Below are 26,062 nucleotides of genomic sequence, written 5' to 3'. Positions count from 1 at the left end.
TATAACACAAGATGCTAATGAAGATTACATTCGATCCATAGCTCAGAGATAGAGACTCATATGCAGGTACGCTATGCTGGAGCATGATCCGACTCATCTATGGAGAAGGCGAAAGATAACAGTTACTTTGTCAAGTTCGACTCTACTTCTCTCCACCACGGGCCATCCTCGCTCGCAGTCGGGATCTCAAATTTGATATGTTCAAAAGTATACCTGCATCAGAAGCTCATCAGTCACAAAATGATGACACGCATCATCTCAGAACATGTGAGAGAAGTTGGATTGCGTATCACTGAGAAAGCTGAGCGGACACAATATAGTTTTGTACATGACCCGTGCAAATAACCTAAAACCATAATGGAAACAGGCAAATCAAATTAAACATGCCATTCTTAGATGCTCATAGTTCATACATGCCAATGGGCAAATTCATGCTTCTTTGCAGAAGCTGTATGCCTACATGGTCTATACGGAGTTACCCTTCACAAGAGCCAAATTCGCGGAATTTTTTTTTTTACATGAGAGAGAGAGAGAGAGAGACTAACATGATGGAAAATTGGCGCCGGAGGCCTCAATCGGCATCCTTCACTTCCGCTTCAACATCTACAACTGCTGTAGGAGTATTCTTTCCTGCGAAAACCAAAGCAATCTTGTCTTGCTGAGCTAAATGATTAGTTCAGATTGCAAATATCCAAAACTACACAGCCATCTCTCTCTGTTGATCTAAACAGATGGCGATTGATCAATTTGGGATATAAACATCAAAGCACTGAAACAGATGGCATCAACAACGAACCTTTCTTGGGTCGAGGATAGAACTCACTGGCTGCTTCTCCTTTTGATGAAAATTGGTTGGAAAACGTCACTGATTCCCGGACAAACTTGTTGTCCACAACTGAAAATCAATAACGGATGAGATGAACATGCCTTTCATCATCTATCAGCACAGACATTTTAGAGAAGTACATTTTTAAATTGGCAAAGCAGTCCAAAAGTTCTGGAGGCAAAGAAAACCCGGAATTGGCTACCCCGACATGTAAAACCCAAATGATAGAACCATACTCCAAAATTCGGAAGCAATAGCAAGTTGAGAGGTCAAATAGAAGAGCAAGTTGCAATCTTGACAACTGCACTAAAGAACAAAAGCTTTCAGGCCTATATATCATGTCTTACCAGAGAAAGGTTGACTGCAAAAGGGGCATAATTGTAGTTCATCATTCAAAGTAGATCTGCAAGGAATTATGCAATCACCTAAATTAAAAAACTCTTAGCAAGATAATCTTTCTTGCTTACAATCAATTAAAGCCTTCAGATATCTCTTACTTGAAAATCTGAAAATCGTTCCCACAGTTTGGACACTGCAAATGCAACAATGTCAAAGGAGATCCATTTCAGAAGCCAGATGGAAAGAGAAACTGACAGTTTAAATGGTTTGAAGTTTTAGAGAGAGGCTTCAGTGAAAGAAAAGTTTCAAAGCATACCATACACAAGAACCTCAAAATCTAAACATTAAGACAATCAGTTAGACCTTACTATCTTTTAAAGAATTAGGCTTGACAAGTCAGCTGGGGAGAAATATATTCAATGAGCTACTTCTCATAATCCAATTTCCAAAGCAAGTTCCCGAAGATACTCTTGCAATGTAAGTAATGGAACATGACTGATGAAGAGGAAACTTAATCATATAGATCACCGCTATCTACCGTATGAAAACAAGAAATCATCCTTGTAGACAACGAAAAGCCATATCAATCAACTTCCTTCTAAGACTTTGGATCTATGTGATGTGACTCTGTTTTCTGTGCAGGCGTGAATTCTGGAGCTGTCATATACATGTTCCAGTTGCTCTGGACGCAGAAAGTTCTTGTACCAACATACTCAGAAAACTACCATTGAACCACCAGATAGAAAATGAGAAAGAAGGGAAAATACATCCAGAAACTAAAATTGCAGGTAGCTGCCCATGTATGAGGATATCCCGTAGAGTAATACCAAGAAAAGTAAAAGAGCAACAGGAGGTAAAAAACCAGATAATGTCACAAAACGAAATGTAGATGGTGAAAGAGTCCTCACACTGCTTTGTACTATATCTCGTCCTGCCCACCACAAAAATGCCCCCAAACCGACAATTGGTATCAGCACGACAAGAAGCTGGATCCAAAAGGCATCAACCAATCACTCCCAACTTTAAGAGCAAAAGAAATAGTCCTGAAGATACTAGACATATAACAGCAGAAAGAAACATGGAGTTTTATCCTAAACACATGACCAAGCAAAGTGTACAGCTAGTAAGGATTGAATTCACCAAAATAGCCACGCAAAGGCGCAAAATGCGTATCTAATCGGGTGATCTCAATTAGAAAACTTGCAACCGTTTCATTACTTACAAGGATCCCCTGCAACACATGGCTACTATGTTAACATCTTGCTCAATGCTTCTGTGAGCTGAAGCATGTTGTATTAGTAATTGCCATTGAAAAGTTTCATCTTCAAACACCAAGAAACTTAAAATATCGGTTCAAATTATACAACTACTTCAAAAGGGAATCAACTACGTGTTCCAATTTAGCAGGCAATATCCTGAAAAATTAACTGGAAAATGGATTTTAAACTCCCTGCATCTACGGCTGAGACTTAAATCAAAAGCCTACATACACTCGATCCCTTCACAAACTGTTGGTGCATATGTGCGTGTCGAGAGAAAGAGAGAGCAATACCCAGATGGAAACAATTGCATCCAAAACCCAACCAAGTTGTCCGGTCATGGAGAGATAAGCCAAGCCAATGGCCAAAACAAGATTACCCACAACCCTCCCGGTGGCTCCGTCGTCTCTCCCTCCGCCGCCCCCGCCGCCATTAAAGCCGAAACCTCGGTTAAACCTCACGACAACCACCCTCGTGCTCCTCTTCAATTTCTCCCCCTCCTTCACCAAGACCCCATTTTGAACTCTTCCCACTTCGAAAAAAGACAACTTTTCTCCGGTAGGCTTCAATTTGAAGCTGTTTCGATGCAGTGAAGCAAGGGTGGGTCTTGAGATCGAGTGACGATTGCTGGGTCTTGGACAAGAATTTAGGAGGCCGCTCAAAGCTGACGAAGAAGTAACGGAGAGGGGCAAACTTGTAGACATGGCACCAAATTATTAAAGTTTTCAGGCGGAATTTTTTGCTGAGTACGGATAGACTTCACGATCTGAAAATAATGTAATCGATTGGGTTTTGTCCATTGGAGGGGAGGACTCCAAGTGCAGAGATCGTGACCACAACAGACAAATTTCTCCAGATTTTTCCTCCACCTCCTGGAGCACTCCCCTTTTTATTTTTTTGCTTTCTCTTCTGCTTTCGCTTTCGCCACTCTCAATCTTTTTCCTCATTAATCCAGTCAAAATCTACACCTCAAACTGTCAATTGCATAAAACCATATACCGATACAAGAATTACAAAACAAGATATGCGAATACCGTACATGATGTCCTATAAGTTGTGCAATATAAGGATGTATATGTACGTATGCTGTCTAGACGTATATAAAAGTAGAGTGTTATACATCTAACACCACGACTTTCTCAATTACATACTAACTTAAATGATTAGATTTTTTTGGCATTGAACAAAACCGACACTACAAATCAATTTTAAAAAATAAAACAATGACAAACATTTATTTGAGTTGTTTCTTCACATTCTTATGATTCTTGCACCGAAGCAAGTTTTGGGACATTATCAATATCAGATTTCTTGATGGTTACTCTCACCCGGCTATTTTGGATTTTTTCTTAGCTATTTTATTTTTTGAATGAAACTAAAAACTAATCATACTTTTATATTGTTTTACTTGATATGTGGAAAGAGAAACCTATTAATCTTGGTCTTGGCTCTTGAGTTCTCAATTGGGAAAGTTATGTAGCTAAATTATTCTTATCGATTACCAACCACTAAAACAAGTTTTCAACCAAAAAAAAAAAAACAAGTTATTAAAAGTTTCTTTGATTGGATAAAATTAAAATTCATGAATAGACTAGTCATTCAACATAAGAATGAAAGAGGCCCAAAATCCAGGAGGCGGGTCCCTTGGAACTTTTTAGGGGCACATAGGCCCAGCCCAATATTCTCATTTTTAAAGGCACACCAAAAGTGAATTTAGGCTTGGTTGGGAGGGTCCTCCCTCCATCAATCCCTTCATCTATCGGCAACGCGTCGTAAATGTAGGAGAAAATGACACAAATGATTCATGAACTTTAGTCCGATATGCAATATGATCCATAAGTTTTTAATTTATTTATATGATCCCTAAACTTTAGCCCAATATATAATGTAATCCCTGAATTTTTAATTTGTTTAATGTAGTCCATGAACTTTTGGTATAAGTTCAATATAGTCTATGGACTATACGATAATGTTCATTGTTATCCTTGATCTTAAATTAATGAAAGGACTACACTGAACATTTTCGTATAGTTCATGGACTACAATGAACATGTACCAAAAGTCCAGGGATCATATTAAATAAATTAAAAGTTCATGCACCACATTGAATAAATTAAAAATTTATGGACTACATGACACATTGGGTCAAAGTTCAAGGACCATTTGTGTCATTATCCTTAAATGTAAACACACTAATATGACAATTTGTCAGCCCTAATAACTGGTTGCCAGCCTGTTTCCCCTCGACGACACATTCCTTTTTATATAAACCTTTTATGTATATGCGTATCAGACACTTCTTAACCTCCAGTCAGAAGTTGACACGTCCAATCATTTTTCTTTATTTGTTAATTTATATTTGTCTGTATTCGTATGCCGTGTTTAGGAAACACAATCAGAGGATAAGAATTGTTCAAATTAGGTTGGATTCGCTCATTATTGCGAAATTATGCATGAACTCATTTTGGAAAACTCCTTTTTTGCACTTATATTTAAATGCGTGAATTTTCGTATCTAAAATCACAGCACTCGAGTGACCATCTAGGGTACGAATTGTTAGCACCGATAGTCCAAGCGCTTTGCTCAAGAAAGGCAAAAGGTATGCTTGTTCTTACAGTGTTTTCAATTCATATTTTTCATTAGATAACATAGAATATCCATGTTGTTTCATGATATGGCATTGATTTTCCTCTTGTGTGCTTGTATTTTCAGTTGAGTAGTTAAATGAAGATAAGCTTACTGTTTGTTCACATTGATTCCTAGATCTGCGGTGAGTTCTGTCTAGATCTAACAAAATCCTATATGATGAAGGATGATATTGTTCCTTTCTTCCCTAGATTGAGTCAAAAATCCTTTTTTTTTTGGGTCGAAAGTAAAAAACCCTTTTACATAGCTTACTTTTTGGACATGTGTTGATTTGAATGGTTTGGCGCAAGGGGTTTTCGATTCTCTCTCTTGATTAGAATAATCTTTTACAAAAACCCTTCAAAGATATATTTATCATATTATCTACGATCAAATAACTCATAAACCCCTGGAAGATCGACTCTTAGTTATATTCATATGTTTGTAGCCCTTAAAAAAATTTATGCTTTATCTGCCATTTTGATCCTTGAATCTGTCGAGGTTTTCTCATCACTCCTCCGATATCGATGCAAGCTGTTGATATTAACATATAAGTCATATTGTGATGTAGGAAATTCAATAGTTGGAGGAGTAAGTCAGACCGTGCACTGGATGGATTGCATGCCATTTGATTAATTCCATCACAAGGAAAATCACGTCTAGAATGTTTTACCCTACTATTTGATGATTTTCACATATATTGGATGACTGTGAGGTTATTTCTTAGTGACTTGAAGCATCCCTACCCTTTAGGCAGAAGAGAAGTAAAGTAGAGGTTCTCATTTGCTAATAATGTTGAGAATCCTTTGAGTTTTTAATGAAACCTTGTTGTTCACTTGCAGGATAGATCGACTTGCTATTATCTATTACTTGATATTTGTTAGCATTAATTGTGCAATGCAACAGGATCCTGGAAGTGGCAAATTAATACTCTCCATGAGTATGAAATGCTGAAGACAGCATTGAATACTTCTCGTAATCATTGAGCCATTATATATGTTTTGAATGATAGATATTTTACAATGTTGTGCTATGTTAAGAGTTTCTCTAGGGTTTATGATCATGGAATTCATGCAACTTTCGAAAGCATTACATATTGAGCTAGTCATGCATGCTTACATTACCTATCCACATTTCATTAATAAGGGTGTGTTGTTTCGCCGATAATCAACGATTTTGAAGTATTTTTTTTAAATGATCATTTCAATCGCTTAGGAAAATGAACGCTCAAAAAAATATTTTCTTTATCCGCGAAAATATTTAGACATGAATTGTTCTACAGGATTTTCCATTGATTAATTTTTGTAAGCGATACCAACAATCATTTTTTTGAAAATTTTTATAAATTTTCTTTGAGCAATAAGAGTTAATGTTGTGTTTCATGCTAGGCTTGTATATATATATATATACACGCGCGCGCACAAGGTAATCTAGGACATGCCAAAACTTGTCATGTATAATCTTAGTTCATTTATGCGTCTCTAGTTCCATCAATAGCACTTGTCATGGGTATAACCCCAGTTTATTATGCATGTTTAAGCGTAGGTCTATATGTACCACATGCATACCAGAACATGACATATATGTTTGCTTTCTTCTTTTCCACATAAAAAAAAAAAATCTGTCGGAAGGTTTGTTGCTTCATTGTGAACTTGTGCATTTATTTGCAGGTGAAGAGATGGCCCGGAGAAGAAATACTGATCCAACGAAACTAGATCCCCAGGAGATGTTTAGTGAACCAGAGATAGAACAGATGAAGGGGCATAAAATAGAAAGTGACTATGTTGAGGTCGAATGCGGATGCACCCACAAAAGATTGGGTGATACCTCAGGATATCTGAGGGTTTACAAAAATGGCCTGTTTCAAATCAACTGTAATTGCAGCTTAGATTGCAAGAAAGGCAAGTGTACTTCTCTCTCTCTCTCATATGATAGATTTGCTCTTTGTCTCTGAATTATGGTATTCGAAATATCCAATTTTCTCTTCTTTTGACTTTAGTTATCCTCTCATTTTATCAGAGTCGTCGTCATTTTCTTCCCACGATGCATACTCAGCAAAACCCTAATATATTTTTTGATGTTTGCGATTACCTTGCTGGTCCATTACAATGACTTTTGCTGATGACCAGAAAATTTGACACCAAATGAGTTTGAGAGGCATTCTGAGAGAAGTGGGAATTGGAAAAGCCACATTTGGGTGACAATAGGTGAGAACAAGGTCCCTCTTGACGAGACCCCTCTGATGAAGTACTATCAGTTGGCTTCCAACGAAGCCAACCACCCGACTAAGTTGAAATTCCACCGCGATGAGTTTGTTCGCTGCTCCAAGTGCAAGAGGGAGCGGCGGTTCCACCTCCGCAGCAAGGAGGAATGCCGAGCTCATCACGATGCCATTGCTAATAAGAGGTGGAAGTGTGGTGATCCTCCCCACGACAAGTGAGTATATGCAATCTCTATACTGTAGGCTAGAGCCTAGAGCTAAAGAGATGGGCGACGAAAAGCATCTCCTCATGCTTGAACTCTGTTGTTTCAGGATAACCTGCAAGGACGCAGAAGAGCGTGCCGCTAGCAAACGGCCCAGAGGATGCCGACGCTCTCCGATATGCCAGGGTTGCACTAAATGCGTGTGCTTTGGCTGCCTGAAATGCCGTTTCTTCGACTGCGGTTGCCGCACATGCGTTGACTACATCGACAATGTTGAGCCCTGACGATGAATGCCGGCGTCTCTATCGTCCTTTGGATACATTCGCTTTCTCAGAATAAATTAAGAAAACTTTGAGACTCTGGTCTGGTTTCATTTTCATCTCTAGTTTTCAATACTTTCGCTGGAATGATTAGGGCGAAGCATCCATTTGACTTGATGGCGAATACTATTCGCACATTTGATATTTCTGAATATGGGTGACTTTTTACAATCTGTTTAAATTTGGATCGGGTCTTTCTTGATTCCGATTTCTCAGATTCTCCTTTTATTTGTTTATGACGAGCTTCTCTTCTTTAAATACCCTCGAATTTCTATCCGCAACAAGTCTTTCTTCCATGCATAAAACATTTACGTACTGCAAACTTGCATTGTCTCATTAGTGGACAAAACACATATTGCTTTGGTCTCTGACAATGTTTGAAATTATAGATAAAGCACATGAATTTGTACTTTGGATGTGGATTCTATCTCTCCATCTGTGTTCCTATATAACAGGTTTTTCATTGTTGTAACTGAATGAGGTTACCCATGAAGTTTATGGCTGAATGCATCGCAAGTTGAGATCTATTGGGACGACCAATAGAGTTGTAGACAAGGCAGAGATAGAATTTCTTCTTTTTAGGGCCAGGTGTTCCTTACGCTACTCGAAGGATGAGTGAAATTTACAAAATGATAGGAGGTGTTCATCTTAGAAGAAAAGGCACATTTAGGATGATTCTACTATGTTCCGTTTAAGAAGATGGAAATTTTTTCAATGCCGGTACATTTGTAAAAGAGTCGATAAGCGTCGAAATAGTGTTGATAAAAAAAATTACCGGTCGTGTGATTTTCAAAAAATCCTTTGATAACTTACCAACACTTTTATGAAAATATCAACTATCTTTTAGGCATGAAGTTAGAGAATCTTGCCTATATTGCGAAATTTCATATGCTCGGAGTCGTATACAGTAAAGAATTGATAGAGCCAACCATGCGATTATGATCATATCTAAACGCAAGTTACAATTAAAAGTTTATGTGAGCCCTTGCTTACTTGGCTTCAAATGCTCAATCTAGCCAGCTAGGCGTGGTCAATGGTCTTCTTCTAGTTTTGTATCTTTCTTAAACCGAAAGTGAGTATTCTGTCAATTTGAGACTGGTCTCTGGCGAAAGAAAAATGGAGATTCAGTCGATTTTAGAGAAGTGAAACTAGGTTTGACAATATCTTTTTCGCCTTTCCTGCAAAGCCCTGCAGGCTAAAGAAATATATAATACTTCAAGGAGCCCGCTAAACTTTAATTGAACAGCACACAAGAACTGTCCACTTGCTGAGCTCTGTAAAGACACAATTATATATACCAAGATCTCTCTGTCGCATAATTCAAATCGGCATTAGTATAAAAATTACAAACAATACAGAATCGCAAATAAATGAAATTGCAATAACAAAGTTGGAATCGATACAAATGAATACCGAGGCTTGTGTTTGACACAGTTTCCTTAAAACAGATTCGTTCCCCTCAGGACGCGTCTGAGGTTTCGTGAACGTCTGTCTCCCAGGATACAACGGTTGACGGCTAAGAAGTAATCAGCACTTCAAAGTTTCTGGCGAACTTGAACAAATTGCGGAACTGAACACTATCGAAAACCGTGCAAATGCAGAGAATCGTAAAAACAGAGGAAGAATGATTTCGATAAAAATAGAATGGGAGAGCAATAACGGCTGATTAAATCTGTCGTTACAAAATCAATACGAATAACGGAACGATTAAATCTGCCGTTATAAAATCAATACGCATGGGAATAACGGCTGATTAAATCTGCCGCACGTTACGAAATTCGTAACAGTTTGAGTTGAAAAAATTAAATCAGAAGGCAAAATTGGGCTCGTCGCGAGGCCCACTTTTCGGTCATGCGCACTCGCGCCCAAGTATCAGCTTGTCGGGCGTCGGATTTGCACCTCCTGCGCCTGCGCGCGAGGCATAGTGTTTGTGCTATGATAGTTGCCACTTCAAATAAGTGTAACTGTATATAAAATACTCCATAGCCTTCTTTCTTTTCCAATGTGGAACTAGTGTTTTTCCATTTCCCACTTCCAACTCAAGGGTGTTCTTTGAGCATCAATTTCTCATTCATTCACCCATCAATTTATCCCATATTTCCAACACTCTCTTCTGCTGAATCATTCGCAGCAAATTGCATATTTTGTATTCTTCAGAACGAAAGGCCAAGAATAATCAGCTTGCGTAGGTTGCTACTTTTGATGCTGTTTGTTAAAGGTTCAATGGCAGGATACGTTTTTCAGTTGACCCAAAGGGGGTCTTCCTCTGTTCAACACTCCCTGGACTCGCTGCTTTCGAAGGGTGCTTTCATGTCCATCCGAATGTCGTAGCCCATACTCAACGAATTCAAAAGGGAAATCATGTTACGTCAATTGCAACTCGCCCACTTGCAGCTCCGAAAGCAGACGTAAGATAGGTCATAATCCTTACTCTTTGCTATACTTTGAGCGATTTCGTTTCAAGCTGAGCAAAATCCGTTTGGTTTTCTTGGAAGATGAGTTTATTCGTCTCATTTTCTCGAAAATGATCAAGATTTGTAAATTTATCAGCTCAGATAGATGTTAATGTATATCTGTTCGGAAAGTAGGACTCACCTGACTGACTAAGCTTTCCTAAATATAAAACCAGATACACATATCTAGTTTACCCTAGAGAAAAAGTATCATAGTCAGACTCGACTGAGAATTATGACCCCAACTTGAAATCTCGGTTCCCTCAAGCGACTACACTAGAGCAAAGTTTTTTGTAAGTGAGTTTTATTAACCAACACATAGGAAAAGATCCTGAGCTTATTAAAAAAAAATGATTGATATCGATAGTTTTTGCATTAGATCACAAACCGAACTGCAAAGGAATCGGATCAGGATGAGGTTGTGTTCCACTTCCATGGCAAAAGCAACCAGAATTTCAGCCTCGTTTCAGATCTCACCCTCCAAATCAACGCTCGGTTCATTGGCCACCAACTGATGGGCCGGACCCGCAACGGCACATGGATTCAAGCACTGGGAATCCTCTTCAACTCCCGTTCCTTCTCTCTAGAAGCCACAAAGGCTGCTACCTGGGATGCCAAAATTGACCATTTGAGTTTAACGTATGGCAGAAGCGAAATAGCAATAACCGAAGGTCCACTCTCCTCATGGCACTCCCCAGGAAGGGACATAAAGGTTGAGAGGATATCAAACAAGATGTGTAGTAGTGACTTCGAGAGATACAGCAGAGTTTATGGTGCATGTAATTCCTATCACAAAAGATGATGATAGGATTCATAAGTACATGTTGTTTAGCCTTTTTAAACTTTTATTAGATTGAAGGTTTCTGCATTTCTCAAGTCAACAGTCGTTGATAATTTTTAAGTCTTGAGTAATGCTCATTAAAGAATGCGTCATGTTCTATTTGAGTTTGTATGTTTAGTTAACATAATTGTTAGTGTTATGGATAATTAATTTGATTTTATTGGGATTATAATCATTTTTGTGTTGGTCGACTATTGTTGTCCTGTTTCCAATTTGTCCTGTGTACGAAAGATGGCATATACAAAAGATCATGGTCCTCGTTTTCGCTTTTGTTGAAGATGTGTTTATGATTCATGTGTACATCTCTCCCTAATGGTTAGATATCATTATAAGTTCTCTTTCCTGTAACAAGTTAGATTGATACAAAACTGAATGACAAATTCAATCACGTAAGTATTCACAGGAAAATACACACCAATTCTGATGCAGATAGGATCGAATATGCTTTGATTCACCTCTTTCGACGTGCTATAATATTATCCTTACTCTTTTCTAAATCGGAGATGAACCGTGAGAGGTCTAACTCTATATAGTATCAGTACTCAACAAATAGTTCTCAAGGCCCTTGATCCATGCAAGTGCAGATGCTGTTGTTTCTGAGGGCAAGACTGTTTCTTCTGTCTCACATTCATATGCAACCATGACATCCACCAGTGTCTGCTTCTCTGAAATTGTTGTAAGTTGATTTGAAACTTTGTAAAAGGTGAAGCCAAGATCAAGGTGACCCCCTTCTATTACTTGTAACCCAATTCGATGCAAAGACTCGTCGAGTTCCACGATCTTCTCCTTCTGGTACTTCATTTTCGGCACATCTAACATTTATTTTGGAAAAATGTTAATAGCCAGTATAACCCTCGCTATACAATAAAAGAAATGAATTTACATACTTCTTGAAACAGGTCTCCACAGGATACATTAAGCATGATGCCGCTGCAAGTCTCCATTACACAAAAGCTTGCATTGCTTCAGCTGCTAAATGCTTGATGTTATAAATTGAACTAGTCTAACATTTAGCAAATCTTACATAAAGCCTAGATTGTGCCCAACAAAAGGCTAGGACAACCCACATGAGATCCCTAACGTGATTGACTTCAATCCAGCATGCCCATTCTTGAGTTTTCCCATTTAATTAGAAGTGGAAAAAAAGAGATGTGACTCACCAGGGCCAAAAGTTAAAAGAAGGATTGAACCAAGGCCGCCATCTCCTTCAATGATCTCTGCATTCTGCACTAAATTTGGCGTGACCTGTGGAAGGATAGAGAGCAGATCCTTGGACAAACACTTCCACAATGAGTCAATCCCGACATGGACCGTCGCTTGAGTCCTGGCTTCTTTCATTGTTGGCACTTGGCTTCCAGAATTTGGAGATGATTGCGGTGTGGTGATAATCTTGAAGTGACTGTTACGTTGGTAACTACACAGAGGTACTCTTACAGTTAAAAATGCAAAGAGACTGAGAAATGGACAAGATAGAGCATCTTTCATCGCAGTTGCTGAGAGATGGCTTCATGTGGAAATTAGACACCTCTTCTTTTTCTACTTGTTGCCTGATAAAGACAGTATTGGTGGTTGGCCGCTCGTTCATATTGTGATGCTGTCATTCGTATTATCTTAATCTTTCTGAAACTATTTGGCCATCCTTTTCAATCGCAATTTCCTATGGCTTATATGGTGCATAATATTTTGGCACTAAGTTATGACAAGTCATACTGTTCATCATAAGGAAAATTGCCAAAAAAAGCCATAAACCCATTGTATGACAATTTTTAGTCATAAATCTTTCAATTTGATCAATTTAGTTATAAACCTTCTAACAATTTGCCAATGTAGTCCTTCTAGCCAATTTGGACGAAAATCACTGACATGAACGCTCGCCGTCCTACGTGACACGGCAAACGTTGACGTAAATAATTTTTAATAATATTTTGATATTTTTTTGAATATTTTACTTTCTTCTCTTTTCATTCTTTTCTTCTTCTTTTTTTCCTTTTGTTTTTCTTCTTTCTTTATTCCTTTTTCCCTTCGCCAACCACTGCCGGGCCTCGTCGATGGCCTATGGAGGTTGCCGGTATCAAGCGAGGGCTACCCTCTCTAGCCTCAAGCGAGGGACACCCAGGCTTGAGCTAGCAAGGGCTGCCCTTGCTGGCCTTGGGTGAGGGTCTTGAGGTTGGCAGTCAATGAGGTCCGGCAGTGACTGATGGGTGAAAAAGGGAAAAAGAGAAATGAAAAATAAAATAAAATAAAAAGAAAAGAAGAGAAAAGGGAAAATAAGGAAATAAGGAAAAGAGAAGAAAAGAAAAAAAGGAAAAAAATTAATAAAAATATTCGAAGAAATATTAAAAATTACCCACATTAGCGCCTTTCATTCAATATAGGATGGCTAGCGTCCACGTTAGCAATTTACGGCCAAAATTGGCCGGATGGACTCAATTGGCAAAACATGAAAATGTTCAGGATTCAATTGGCAAAATCGAAAAGTTTATGAATGAATTGGCAAAAGCGCAATAAGTTTAAGACTTTTTAGACAATTTTTCTCATTAAGATGCATTTACTACCCTTTTGATTATTTGAAATGGTATAGAAAGCATTTTGGAAACGATTTCTGAGTTGATTATTATGAAATGGTTTGAGAAATTCTTTATGAAAGGGATTGCAAAAAGGTTATATGTTTTGATTTGTAAATCTGATTTATGAAATGTATTCTATTGTGAAAGGAAATATAGGTTTGTAAAAATGTATCTAACTTATGAGATTGATTCTGGACTGGATATTTGATACTGGAGGATGATGGTTTAATGCTTAATATCACTGTACCGGATAGGGGTTTTTGCGTATGCATATTGGTTTCAAGATATCCTTTTGAGTTGAGCCACTGGCTAATAAGAGGTGTAGACATTGCCAAGGAGAGAAATCTTGGCCGCCTTGTCACCAGGCGTTGTGTCATGACTATGGTTGAATATTAAGCCTGAGATGGATCAATGAGATAGACTATTTTATATGTGATTTGATTAGATGGATCAATGGAATAGACCATTGATGTGTAGTATGAAATTGATCAATATAATAGAGAATTGATATGTGAATTGATGAGATTAATTAATGGACTAGACTGTTGATATTTGCTTTGATATTACTGATAAAATGAGTTTTTGTGATATGTATAAAGCTTTGTTGAAAAGTTAAAACTCGTTTTGATCTTGTACGTATACGAGACTGTGCATTTATATTGAAGGAGTTTCGATTTGATTTTGTATATGCATAATGGGTGTTTGATCTGCTTAAAAAAGATATGCATTACTCAACTGTGGTTGCTTGCCTCATTCATTCCGATCTTTTTAGTTTTGTTTTAGCTAGCGACAACCAAAACGACAGCGCTATTGGCGGAGAGTTTTGGGTAGTTGGATAAAGTTTGCTTAGTTGAATTTTCTATTTTGGATACGAACTAATCACATAATATCCCTAGTAATTTGGATCTCTTTTATGCAATTCAAGAGTAGTAACTGTTCTATATATATTGATATTAGGTTTGTAATTGAGGCTGTGACTTTCGGGTAGAAGGACGGCAGTACCATTTCCCAATTTTTTATAGGATTTGAGATGTGACGTCAACAAACTTGGATTTGTGCCCCTCTACTTATCAACCAACGAAGACATATAAAACAACCCTTAAGAATATATAGGCCTAAAACCATTAAAAAAAAAAACCCAAACTTTCGGTCTAACCCCAATTTTATCTTAAACTTTTTTCGTCTCATAAAAAACCTCCAACTTTAGATCATGTCTCAATTCTTCCCTAAACTTTCTTTTCTCCTATAAAAAACCTCAAACTTTAGGTCCAGTCTCAATCTACCTTAATCCTTTTTTTATCTCACAAAAAACCACCAACTTTTATTTGAGTCCCAAATCTATCCCCGTTAACTCTCCATTCAAAATTTCTCTTGACAACCGAGAAATGAAAAAACTCCCGAGCGTGAGGTGTTCGAGCGTTCTGAGCGCGAGCTCTCCGACCGCAAAAGATGGAAGACTCCCGAGCACGAGAGAATGAATACTGAATGCAAAATCGAAGATCCCCGAGCGAGATGGAAGGAAAACTCTCATAAGAGTAATAGCAATTGAAGTAGGCCAACCCTAATTGCTCTAGTTTATACCCTAATTTCATATCCAAGAAGACGTCGTTTGGGCTAATGTGGAAGTTCATCTCCAAAATGTCTTCTTGGATATGAAATTCGGGGAAAAACTAGAGCAATGACATTACTAAGGGTGATTTTGGACGGAGTTTTAACAAAGGTAAATATGAGACTCAAGTAAAAGTTGGTGATTTTTTATGAGATAAAAGTTGGTGATTTTTTATGTGATTTTTTAGGGTAAAATTGGGACTGTACATAAAGTTGGTGGTTTTTTATGAAACAAAAAAAAAGTTCAAGCAAAATTAGGATTGGACCAAAAGTTGAAGATTTTCTATAAGACGAAAAAAAGTTTATGGTAGAATTGAAACTAGGCATAAAATTATTCTTACCTTACCAAAAAAAAAAAACTAGGCATAAAGTTGAGAGTTTTTTAAGGTATTAAGCCATAATATATATATAAAATCCAAAAGCAAGAAGAAACCCAAACTTGGGTAGTCAATGAAGTCCACACGCCAATAGGCATATGGCCCCGCTGGTAAAGGGATTGGGGGTAGAATGCAAGTATGACAGGTTCGGGGTTCAACTCCAGCCATTTGCAAAGGGCAAAGCAAAAGTTAAAGAGTAAGGAAAGTTAGAAATATGACAGAAAAAAGAAAAAAAAAGAAGTAGAATTAGGAAATGAATTCCAAGTGGACTTTCTTTCTTTCTTTTTTATTTGCTTGGCCGGTAACTCTTGCCAATAATTTGATATCAAGACAAAACAAGAAAACCCTTCTCCAACTTGGGATATTTGGACGTTCATGAATAATAATTAATCTCAGGTCAGATTTCGTTCACAGATTTAAACCGGAGACAACATTCTAACATGCCGCATCCATCCATCCGTCACTTCGTTTCACTGCTATGTTTTGCATCATGGCGTTGTTAAGATTCAGGGTCAGCTGCGTAGTCACCATTTTGCTGATGCTTGTCCAATATGAAACCATGCAAGACTTCTTCCATCGTTTGGGACCCGGCGGCAACAGCATTGAAGCAGTTTGCAGCTCTCCGAGGAGCCGCTGCAACGGACTTGGAACAACCTGCCCCGTTCGAATGTTCGGCGTACCCAAACGAGGAGGCAAAAGTTTTCTATATCAATCGTCGCGCACCCATGTGCAATACCCAATGAACGCACCTGATATGTTTGTCCTCAACGACGGGGTGTTCAGTCGTCCGGTACTCTTTGAGCACCTTATATTTATTGAGTGTGGTAGCCCCTCCTAGCTCTTCATTCGAAAGATAGAAACACTGAATATTGATGAATCGAAAATTGAAAATTCTGTTTATTGGTCGATCTTCGTACATTAGGTTAAGAAGTTAATGATACCGTACCAGACTGATAAGGATAAACACATTCACTCTCCGATTAAGTAATAATTATGTTGTTAAGCCTTTTCGCACTATTACTAGAGCAATGGTTTCTATATTTCCCGAGTCAACAGTAGTTGATAAATTTCTAAGTCCGGGTAATGCTCGTGAAAGAATTTGTCATGTTCTTTTTTGGTTTGTATGTTTAGTTAAGTTATATACTCTCTAGTGTTACGGATAATTAATTCGATTTAATTGGGCTGATGCTCATTTTTGTGTTGGTCGACTATTGTTGTCTTGTTTCCTCTTGTCCCGTGTACCAAAGATGGCAGATACCTATGATCATGGTCCTCGTTTTCTCTTTTGTTGAAGATGTGTTTATGATTCATGTGTTCGTCTCTGCCTAATGGTAAGATATCATTATGAATTCTCTTTCACAAAACAAATCATTATTGCAAAACTAAATCACAATTTCAATCACACAAGTATTCACGGGAAAATACACAAGTATTTATTCTGATGCAGATAGGATCAAATATGCTTTGATTCACCTCTTTTGACGTGCTATAATATTTATCCTTGCTCTTTTCTAAACCGGAGATGAACTGTGATAGGTCTAACTCTACTTAGTATCAGTACTCAACAAATAGTTCTCAAGGCCCTTGATGCATGCAAGTGCGCCGGCTGTGGTTTGTGAGGGCAGGACTGCTTGTTCCGTCTCCAATTCATATACCACATCCACCAGTGTCTGCTTCTCTGAAATTGATGTAAGTTGAAATGTAGTTTTGTAAAAGGTGAAGCCAAGATCAAGGTGACCCCCTTCTATCACTTGTAACCCGATTCGATGCAACGACTCGTCGAGTTCCACGATCTTCTCCTTCTGGTACTTCATATTTGGCACATCTGAAGTTTATTTGGGAAAATGTTAATGGACTGTAACTAACCCTCATTATAGATCTTGAAAAATGAAAGTGCATGCTTTGTGAAATAGGTCTCTACAGGATACATTTAGCACAATGCCTATACAAGTCTCCGCTATGACAAAAGCTTCACTTTTCTAAATGCTTTCCTATTTTGATTTAAGAAATAATGTCATCGCCAAGAGTACAGAGATGCACTGCTTCAGCTGCTAAACCCTTGGTGTGATAGATTGAACTAGTCATCAACATCTGGCAAATCTTACATAAAGCCTAGATGGAGTCCAACAAAAGACTAGGACAACCCACATGAGATCCCTAACCCTAACGTGATTGACTTCAATCCGGCATGCCCATTCTTGAGTTTTCGCTTTTATGAGTGCAAGAAAAGAACTGTGACTCACCAGGGCCAAAATTGAAAAGAATGACCGAACCAAGGCCACCATCTCCTTCAATGATCTCTCCATTCTGCACTAGGTTTGGCAAGACCTGTGGAACTATAGAGTATAGATCCTTGGACAAACACTTCCACAGTGAATCAATCCCGACATCGGCAGTCACTTGAGTCTTGGCTTCTTTCATCGTTAGCACTTAGCTTCCAGAATTTTACGGAGATTGCAATATGGTGATAATCTTGAAGTGACTGTTACTTTTGGTAACAATACAGAGGTATTGTTCTTCTTCTTTTGTTATGCTAAAGAGGCATTGTTCTTCATATAAAGAGTAGTAAAGAGTACTGAGAAAGGGACAAAAAAAGAGCATCTTTCATTGTAAGTGCAGAGAGATGGTTTCGTGTGGAAATTAGATACCTCTTATCTCTCTTCTTGTCGCCTGGTAAAAGACTGAAGTAGTGGTTGGTAGCGTGTGCATACTGTAATGCTGTCGCTTTTATAACCTTAATTTTTCTGCAACGGTCTGGCCATCTTTCAACCTCAGTTTCCTATCGCTTATTTTTGTGCGTACTGTCGTCGCACTAATCTGTGACACCTCTTATTGGTCATTGTGCATTCTTGGCTGGAATTATTAACCCAGATGCGTACTGACCAGATACAGCGCCCCTTTCGAATTGTTTTATTGCCTCGAGAATGACTTTACATGAAACTAACGTCAAGGAAATTTCTTTGTTATGTCAAATGAACGACATCAGTACGTCATCTTCAATAAGTCACGCAAAGAGGCATCCGTGTTTTATAACGTGTACTGTCTCTTTTCTATTTTTAAGCGAGCCTCGTGAAACAGGTGAAGCATTTTCAGTTCTTAATTCTTGCAAAGCACTTTAGGTTGAACAACTACTTTGTTGGATCGTATGAAACAGCTGCTTCTTTAGAAAGCTCTGACGTGAACCATATATATGAAGTACCCTCTGATGGTTCTGTTGCCGGAACTCGAAGTTCTACAATTTCTTTTTCTTTTTTATATGGGTCGAATTTAAAGAAGAATATGGCATTGTCCATGTGTTTCTGTTTGTCCCCCAGTTCTTTCGGATGAAGAAATGTCATATGCTTGTGTAGTCCCACCATAAAGTGTTTAAGAGAGTCAACCGCGCGTCGCAGATCTCCATGGAGCTAAAATGAAAAACATAAAGAGCATTGTCGATGCATGCAAGAAATGTGAATTAGAGTACTGTAAATACGTACCACACAGATGGGATTTCAGCTTTACATATTCCCTTGGCTAGCTGGCTTCTGAGACTTTCTTTTCATTCTCAAAGATGGTCAAAATCAGCGGCTATACGTTTCTCACTGTACTAGCAATTTTGGTGGGACTTTCAGTTCAACAGGTTTAGTTCGACGGCTACGTCTGCTGCAACCGACCAGGGACACGCTGCTTTCCACGCACATTTAAATGCCCGGAGAGCCCATATGAACCATTTCAAATGACTAGAAAACGTTGCTATATGTCGACAGAAAAATTATCCAAAAAGTCCTAAACCTATTGTACTTTTGTCAATTTAGTCCTCAACCTTTTAAGTTTGCCAATTGAGTCCTAAACCTTTTCACTTTTTGCCAATTGAGTCTATTCGGCCAATTTTGGCTGCACGGAGCTGATGTGGACGCCAACTGGCGCTGGCCATCCGGCCAACGCTGACGTGATAATTTTTAATATTTTTTGAATTTTTTAATATTTTTATTATTTTCCTTTTCTTTTTTTCTTTTTTTTTTTGCCTTTTTTCGCTCTGGCAGGTCGCCGGACTGGCCAGAGACGAGGCCCGGTGAGGTCAACCTCGCCGACCTCTGGTGAAGCTTGCCCCCGCCGGCCATTGGAGACGGTGAGCCTCGCCGGCCCCTGGCTGGGCGTGGTCAAACCTCGCCTGACCTCGCCGTCCCGACCCAGGCGACGAAGATGGCGAGATCGGCCTTGCCTAGCCAAGGTGAGGCCAACCTCGCCTAGCCAAGGCGAGGTCGACCTCGCCATCGCCGTCGCCGTCGCCATCCCCTGGGTCGGGACGGCTAGCTCGGGCGAGGTTCGACCTCACCCAGCTAGGGGCCGGCGAGGCTTGCCTTCGCTAGAGGTTGGCGAGGTTGACCTTGTCGGCCCTCGCCTCTGGCCAATCCGGCCAAAGGGAAGAAGGCCAAAAAAAAAAGAAGGAAAAATAATATTTAAAAATTCGAAAAAAAATATTAAAAATTGTCAAGTTAGCATTGGCCGGATAGCATCCACGTCAGTTCCAAGCGGCCAAAATTGGCCGGATAGACTCAATTGGCAAGAAGTGAAAATGTTTATGACTCAATTGGTAAACTTAAAAGATTTAGGACTGACTTGGCAAAAGTGCAATAGATTTAGGACTTTTTGAACAATTTTCCCATATGTCGACTGTAATTCGCCGACTTGCGATTCCCAATGCAGAAGTAAGATAACCTCTGTTGATCCCTATATTGCAACTGATTCAGAGCAAGCGATTATGCTTCTTACATCGAATGCTTACCGAGACTCGAGATCAAAATTCAGACCGCAAGCCGAACTGCATCGGACTTGGCTCGTCATGCTACGATCCCTGTTTCATTGACGGAGATGGGATTGTCTTCTACTTCCACGGCAAGACCAACCAAACTTTCAGTTTAGTTTCGGACCCTGCCCTCTAAATCAATGCGCGCTTCATTGGCCATAGACCAGCCGGTCGAGCCCGAGGCAACACATGGATTCAGGCACTCGGAATCCTCTTCAACTCCCAGTCCTTCATCTTGGAAGCAACAAGAGCCGAGACTTGGGATGATCAGATTGATCATCTGATTTTCGCTCACAACGGAAATGAAATAGGAATACCACAAAACCCTCTGTCCACATGGTACTCTGAGGCCGAAGACATAAAGGTTGAGAGAGTATCGAGCAAGAACAGTGTAACAGTGACCTTAGAAGACATGGCTGAGATTATGGTGAACGTGTTCCCTATTACAAAAGAAGATGATAGGATTCACAATATATGTTGCCTTCTGATGATTGCTTTGCTCACTTGGAAGTGCAGTTCAGGTTCTTTTGTCTGTTGCCAAAGGTGGACGGTGCGGTCGGATGGACCTAGCCCGATTGTGTGAACCCAGCAAAGCCCGGTGTGGCTCTGCCTGTGGTGGGAGGTGAAGATCAGTATAGGACTGCTTCACTTATCTCTGCAGACTGCAAGCTTTGCCTTTACGCTCCAGGAAGTGATAATGAGGACCGAGAGAGCTTATTGGCAACTACTACCAGTATGGCACATTGGATTGCACCAGAGGTGTCTCCACCGGTTCTGGTGATGGCACGAGTTTATAAAAATGAATGTCTTCGTCAGAAATATCATCACTCGTTATCATTACAAAACATGTCAGATGCTCCTGCTTCGCCCCTAATAATCCAATTAAGGGAAAGAATAAAAGGCCTAGTACCGTAATGCCGTATCTCTTATCCACACCGTTTTGCCTTGTGTCTTAGAAAGACCCTAAAACTAATCTCCAACTTAGCTTCTTGCCATTCCAAGGGGAAACAAAAACATCATAATTTGTCCTCCAGTTTGAAACATAAGTTCATACGAGAAATCGAGCTTAAAAGTTGCTAGAACTGTAGAGCTATGATCTACCACTAATGCATACAGTTCAAAAAGAGACCGACAGCGAACAGAATATAGCAAAAACTAGTGAAAAGGACATGAGGAACTGTGTACCGTATGAGAACATACGACTTTGCATCAAAAGAGGGTGCAGGTAATTATATGGCCCATCATCACCAGTCTCCTTGAACTAACAAAATGGGTCTAAAGTTGTAGTTGTTTGGAGAAGAGGACTCGGGAAGAGTTTCCAGATGTATCCCTCAAGCATCGTAAAGAAATCAAAAGACAACAAGAATACTTGTACAAGAAAACATCTAGAAGAGGAATCATTTCAGACTGTCTTTATTCCTTGTACTTGTTCTGTAAATGAAAGTGTATAAATCCAACCAAATCATTACCTTTTCTTATCGCTAACAAGAACATGGGCATCCAATACCCAGACAAATTGAGAATCACAAGAACAATAGAATCTTGAAGTTGCACTTATAAAACATTCCATAATTCGATCAGCACCTAGCTCTAGTCTACACAAACTCCATGAGATAATCAGCCAAAGAACAGGAGAAAAATGACGAGGAAGAAGAAACGAAAATGAAAACCTCCATCCTTTGATTCAGGAGGTTTCTTCTCATCTTCCACGAGGATTTACCAGCTGAGAGAACACAGCACTTGTGGCAGCATCCTCAGCATCATCATCAGTTCCGCCATCTATCATGCTCGTGCTGTTATCGAAGGGCTCCAGTGGCGTCAGCTGAATGCCCGGAATATGGTTTGTGCTGTTATCTTCCGGTTCCATCAGAGCCGAGGATGTTTCCTCGAGCTGGAGGGCATATTCGAGATTCCACAGCACATCCCCCATTGACGGCCTATCAACTCCATGCTCAGCCAGGCATTTCTCAGCTGTCTCTCCAAACTTCTTGAGAGATGCTGGGTTAACCTTCCCCACAAGATTCGAGTCCATAATTTGATCCAACATACCCTTCTTTTGCCAGCTCATCGCCCACTCTGCAATATTCACTTGCTCCCTTGGAAGTACTGGGTTCAAAGCAGGTCTAGTGCAGAGAACTTCCATTAAAACAACTCCAAAGGAATACACATCAGATTTCTCAGTTAGCTGCTGCCTTCTGAAGTACTCGGGGTCCAGGTAACCAAAACTGCCCTTAACTGCAGTGCTGACATGAGTCTGATCCAGTGCGGGCCCCGTCTTCGAGAGGCCGAAGTCAGCAACCTTAGCAACGAAATTCTCATCCAATAGAATGTTTGTTGTCTTGACATCTCTGTGAATAATGCTTTGAGCTGCACCTGTGTGGAGATAATGCAGTCCCCTTGCAGCCCCAATGCAGATCTCTAGGCGCTGCTTCCATGGAAGAGGAGGTAGATCCGTTCCATACAGATGGCTCCTGAGTGGCCCATTTGCCATATATTCATACACAAGAATCATTTCTGAGCGCTCATCGCAATAGCCAATAAGAGAAACAAGATGGCGGTGGCGGAGCTTAGATAACATTTCGATCTCAGTTCGAAATTCAGCAAGCCCTTGCTCGGATCCTGGGTTACCTCTCTTGACAGCCACTCTAGTTCCATCCTCTAGCGTTCCCTTATACACCCTGCCAAAGCCACCAACACCAAGAAGCAGGCTCTCGTCAAACTTGTTGGTCGCATCTAGGATCTCTTGGAATGTGAAGAACCTTCCTAGGTTGGAGGAAGCCAAAGATATGCAGCTAGCAGTTCCACTTTTTTGAGAGGTTGTAGACATCTTGGTCATGGTCTGGGAATTTCCATATAAAGGCAGTGGTAACAATGGATGTGGCTGGTGAGCTGTTTTTGACCTCCGAGCTGCCAAGCAACAGTAACAGAAAACACCAAATGCCATGACAACCAGAGCTCCAACAATACAGCCAACGATAATTGCTATCCTGTTCTTCTTTGAAGACGACTCAGGAAGAAGGCTCCGGACAGAAGAGAACCCATCTAAGCTTTTTGCTTCATTGCTGATTTTCATGATCTCCAGCCCATTCATTATGGCATCAGTGACATCGGACGAAGTGTCTGGACCTACGCTAACAGTAAAAGTACTCGATCCGTCGGAAGAGTTAGCGATAAAATCCATGTAGTATGGCACGGCCAAGTCACCAGTTAAGGTCGAAAGATCAAGGCTTCCCCGAGCGATGTCGGAGTTTATGTAGAGGTTGAACACGAGATAATTTAGGGCCTTGCTGACTATATCACAGAAATGCACCCGCACGAAATACTTGTAGTCAGGATCAACACGGAAGACCCAAGTTATGTTGAAGTTCACATTAGCAACATTGGCATCTCCCATGGTTTCAGCCGTCGCGTATACCAAATTAGGCGCTATGTCTTTCGTGACTGTGACAGGATACTTAATTGACGAAGGGTTGATAGACACATTTGCGGCAGAGCTGTTGACATGGAGATATTTCACATCATTCTCCCAAGTTCTTCCAAGGGTATCATTTTGAGCAGTGAGCAGTGGACCCCCCATATTCAAACGGTACACTGTTTCAAGGGCAAGTTCAGAGAGGCCGCTGAAAGGGGCAGATGGATTTACAGCAAGAGCTTCATCAGGCAGCACTTTATCTGGGATTGAGACGACTTCAATCGCATTTACAAAAGAGACCGAGTTGTTTGAAGGGATGAAAGTGAGACTCAACATATCTGAAGTCACGTTGATTGCGTACTCTTTCCACATGTAGGAACCATTATAGTTCTTGAAAGTGAAGTTGTTGAGGAGTACAAAATCATCGGTGACTACGGTTATAGGGGAAGCTGTCAAGTCATGGCCGGAAGTCGGAAGAGGGTAAAAGTAGAGGCGGACCCAATGGCGGCCCTGTTGCTCAATATTGAATTTGTAAGAGGCTATGCCGGAGAAAACACGAGCATACTGGTAGATGGGAGACAGAATGCTAGTGTTGGAGCTAGCAACAATGGCATTCCCCGTTCTTAACACAAGGGAAGACAGCACAGAATCGGGGACAAAAGTTCGACCCTGGACTGTTATGTTTTGCGGAGAACCGCAAGATATCAAGTAATTATCGGCGGGCACAAATGCCGCTTGACATCTCAGACATGAAATCTCGAACAGAACAGCTACAAGAAGCAGGGTGACCGACTTCTCTAGCTTCATCTTCACCGTGTCTATTAATAGTAACCCGAATCCCCCAACTTTCAGGAAAACAATGACCGTCCCAACTCCTCCCTCGCTCAAATCACAAATCAGCGATCACTAAAGAGGTTGAGTTCCAGTTCAACAAGATCTGGAAACCCCCCAACTCACAAAGCAGAACGATCAAGCTCTTGAGAGGTCCAAAATCTTGAAAAATCCGAATCCTCACTTACCCAGTTGCTCAAAAGTGACCAAGCAGCTGGAGAAATGCAACCCTCTAAGCATTGTTTCGAAGATGAGCACAGGCACGCGTGAAACAACAGAAAAGATCAGAGGTGTTCTCAGGGCTCTCACCTTTTGGCAGGAGCAAGAATGCTCTGTGAGTCGAGTCGAGTCCGAGTTCGGCCGGCGTGGAAGAAGAAGGAGGGTCCGAGTCAGAGCGAGAGAGAGGCCAAACCCAGAAGCGCTTCACTCCACATTACATGACAGGAACGCCATGCCGCCGCGAAAAGAGAAGAGAGCAGCCATTAAAGCCCCGAAGCTTTTCCACAGCAAGCGGCTACAACCTTTTCCAGGCTGTTGATTAGGCTGTCATCTACTCCCGGGGAGTGAAAGAACGAAAATGGGGACCCCACGACCCATTCGATAGGAAACAGGAGCGTTGTAATAAAAAAGACTATAAACTCTCTCAATCATATGACCTCGCATCACATCCATGAATCCCAGCTGTTTTACGTGAAGATCTTTTGCTTTTTTTCTTTGGACGATTTGGGATGATGACATAAATATAATCCTTGAACTTTAACTTATTATGTAATATGATTCATAAATTTTTAATTTATTCAATATGATTCATGAAATTTTGATACATGTTCAGTCTTGCCCTTTACCATCTTTCCACTAATTCAAGTCTAGGGAAAATATCGAAGATTTTCATGTAGTCCGGGGATCAATCTGAGCATGTATCAAAAGTTTGAGAACCGTATTGAACAAATTAAAAATTCGAAAATCACGTTAGATAAATTAAAAGTTCGGACATCACGTTACACATTGGATCAAACTTTAGGAATTATTTGTGTCATTATCTCTTGGTTACGATATGGATGTGATGCTCCGGTATCTCTGTAAAAAGGTTTGGGAAATTTCATATTAGAAAGCAGAAGATGACATCTGTGTGTTTTTGGATCTTTGCTAATGCGGGACGGAGACAGTTAAACGAAAGAGATTATTCTACTGTGTTCGTCGCTGGTGGGAAGACTTGCGGTGCTGGGACCAGCGGCCCGAGTGGGGCCTGATCATACGCGGCTTAGAGAAGTGGGAGGAGACACGTTTAACGGCGTCGTGACGGCGTGCTGGGGGGAGGGGAGGCGCGGGCGGCTCCACGGTTCGCGGCGGTCCTTGAGGGCGAGGGGTCGGGTTCTTTCGCGCCGGTCGTGAGC

General features: G+C 40.2%; 5 protein-coding genes across 5 annotated transcripts; 1 reads left to right on the top strand and 4 right to left on the bottom strand.

The window, feature by feature from the left end:
* Window positions 1-15: 15 nt before the first annotated feature.
* LOC115665335 (uncharacterized) lies at window positions 16-3,296 on the bottom strand. The gene is made up of 7 exons (XM_030587211.2): window positions 2,718-3,296; window positions 2,074-2,151; window positions 1,324-1,358; window positions 1,174-1,229; window positions 797-895; window positions 546-630; window positions 16-213 (listed from the first exon to the last, which is right to left on the bottom strand). Exons 1-6 carry the CDS (start codon window positions 3,126-3,128, stop codon window positions 572-574), a joined length of 738 nt encoding a protein of 245 aa, XP_030443071.1. The 5' UTR covers window positions 3,129-3,296; the 3' UTR covers window positions 16-213; window positions 546-571.
* An 8,148-nt stretch (window positions 3,297-11,444) lies between these two features.
* On the bottom strand, window positions 11,445-12,571 carry LOC115663146 (phytohormone-binding protein-like). Its single transcript, XM_030585188.2, has 2 exons — window positions 12,248-12,571; window positions 11,445-11,899 (listed from the first exon to the last, which is right to left on the bottom strand). Exons 1-2 carry the CDS (start codon window positions 12,423-12,425, stop codon window positions 11,613-11,615), a joined length of 465 nt encoding a protein of 154 aa, XP_030441048.2. The 5' UTR covers window positions 12,426-12,571; the 3' UTR covers window positions 11,445-11,612.
* A 4,478-nt stretch (window positions 12,572-17,049) lies between these two features.
* Window positions 17,050-18,287, bottom strand: LOC115663156 (phytohormone-binding protein-like). Its single transcript, XM_030585193.2, has 2 exons — window positions 17,883-18,287; window positions 17,050-17,464 (listed from the first exon to the last, which is right to left on the bottom strand). Exons 1-2 carry the CDS (start codon window positions 18,058-18,060, stop codon window positions 17,184-17,186), a joined length of 459 nt encoding a protein of 152 aa, XP_030441053.2. The 5' UTR covers window positions 18,061-18,287; the 3' UTR covers window positions 17,050-17,183.
* A 2,006-nt stretch (window positions 18,288-20,293) lies between these two features.
* Window positions 20,294-21,397, top strand: LOC115664005 (uncharacterized). The gene is given in 3 exon segments (XM_056311387.1): window positions 20,294-20,892; window positions 20,895-21,154; window positions 21,157-21,397. Coding segments are annotated over 3 exon segments (822 nt in total). The 5' UTR covers window positions 20,294-20,396; the 3' UTR covers window positions 21,223-21,397.
* A 416-nt stretch (window positions 21,398-21,813) lies between these two features.
* On the bottom strand, window positions 21,814-25,268 carry LOC115663167 (receptor-like protein kinase THESEUS 1). The gene is made up of 2 exons (XM_030585204.2): window positions 24,978-25,268; window positions 21,814-24,882 (listed from the first exon to the last, which is right to left on the bottom strand). The coding sequence occupies exon 2, from the start codon at window positions 24,642-24,644 to the stop codon at window positions 22,125-22,127; it is 2,520 nt and encodes an 839-aa protein (XP_030441064.2). The 5' UTR covers window positions 24,645-24,882; window positions 24,978-25,268; the 3' UTR covers window positions 21,814-22,124.
* Window positions 25,269-26,062: the final 794 nt, after the last annotated feature.

This window comes from Syzygium oleosum, unplaced genomic scaffold (genome assembly GCF_021117445.2).
Source record: "Syzygium oleosum isolate NSW1041296 unplaced genomic scaffold, Sole_v2.1 Sole_v2.05, whole genome shotgun sequence".
Classification (NCBI taxonomy): domain Eukaryota; kingdom Viridiplantae; phylum Streptophyta; class Magnoliopsida; order Myrtales; family Myrtaceae; genus Syzygium; species Syzygium oleosum.
This window is presented reverse-complemented; position numbering and strand designations above follow the sequence as displayed.

Bases quoted from the DNA above. Each gene is read 5' to 3' on its own strand.
- LOC115665335 (XM_030587211.2), bottom strand. From the start codon at position 3,128: ATGTCTACAAGTTTGCCCCTCTCCGTTACTTCTTCGTCAGCTTTGAGC. The intron at 2,152-2,717 runs GTATTGCTCTCT...TTTTGGATCCAG, and splicing joins ATGCAATTGTTTCCATCTGG to CTTCTTGTCGTGCTGATACC. The intron at 1,359-2,073 runs GTGAGGACTCTT...TTGCATTTGCAG, and splicing joins GAGATATAGTACAAAGCAGT to TGTCCAAACTGTGGGAACGA.
- LOC115663146 (XM_030585188.2), bottom strand. From the start codon at position 12,425: ATGAAAGAAGCCAGGACTCAAGCGACGGTCCATGTCGGGATTGACTCA. The intron at 11,900-12,247 runs GTGAGTCACATC...AATAAATGTTAG, and splicing joins TCTTTTAACTTTTGGCCCTG to ATGTGCCGAAAATGAAGTAC.
- LOC115663156 (XM_030585193.2), bottom strand. From the start codon at position 18,060: ATGAAAGAAGCCAAGACTCAAGTGACTGCCGATGTCGGGATTGATTCA. The intron at 17,465-17,882 runs GTGAGTCACAGT...AATAAACTTCAG, and splicing joins TCTTTTCAATTTTGGCCCTG to ATGTGCCAAATATGAAGTAC.
- LOC115663167 (XM_030585204.2), bottom strand. From the start codon at position 24,644: ATGAAGCTAGAGAAGTCGGTCACCCTGCTTCTTGTAGCTGTTCTGTTC.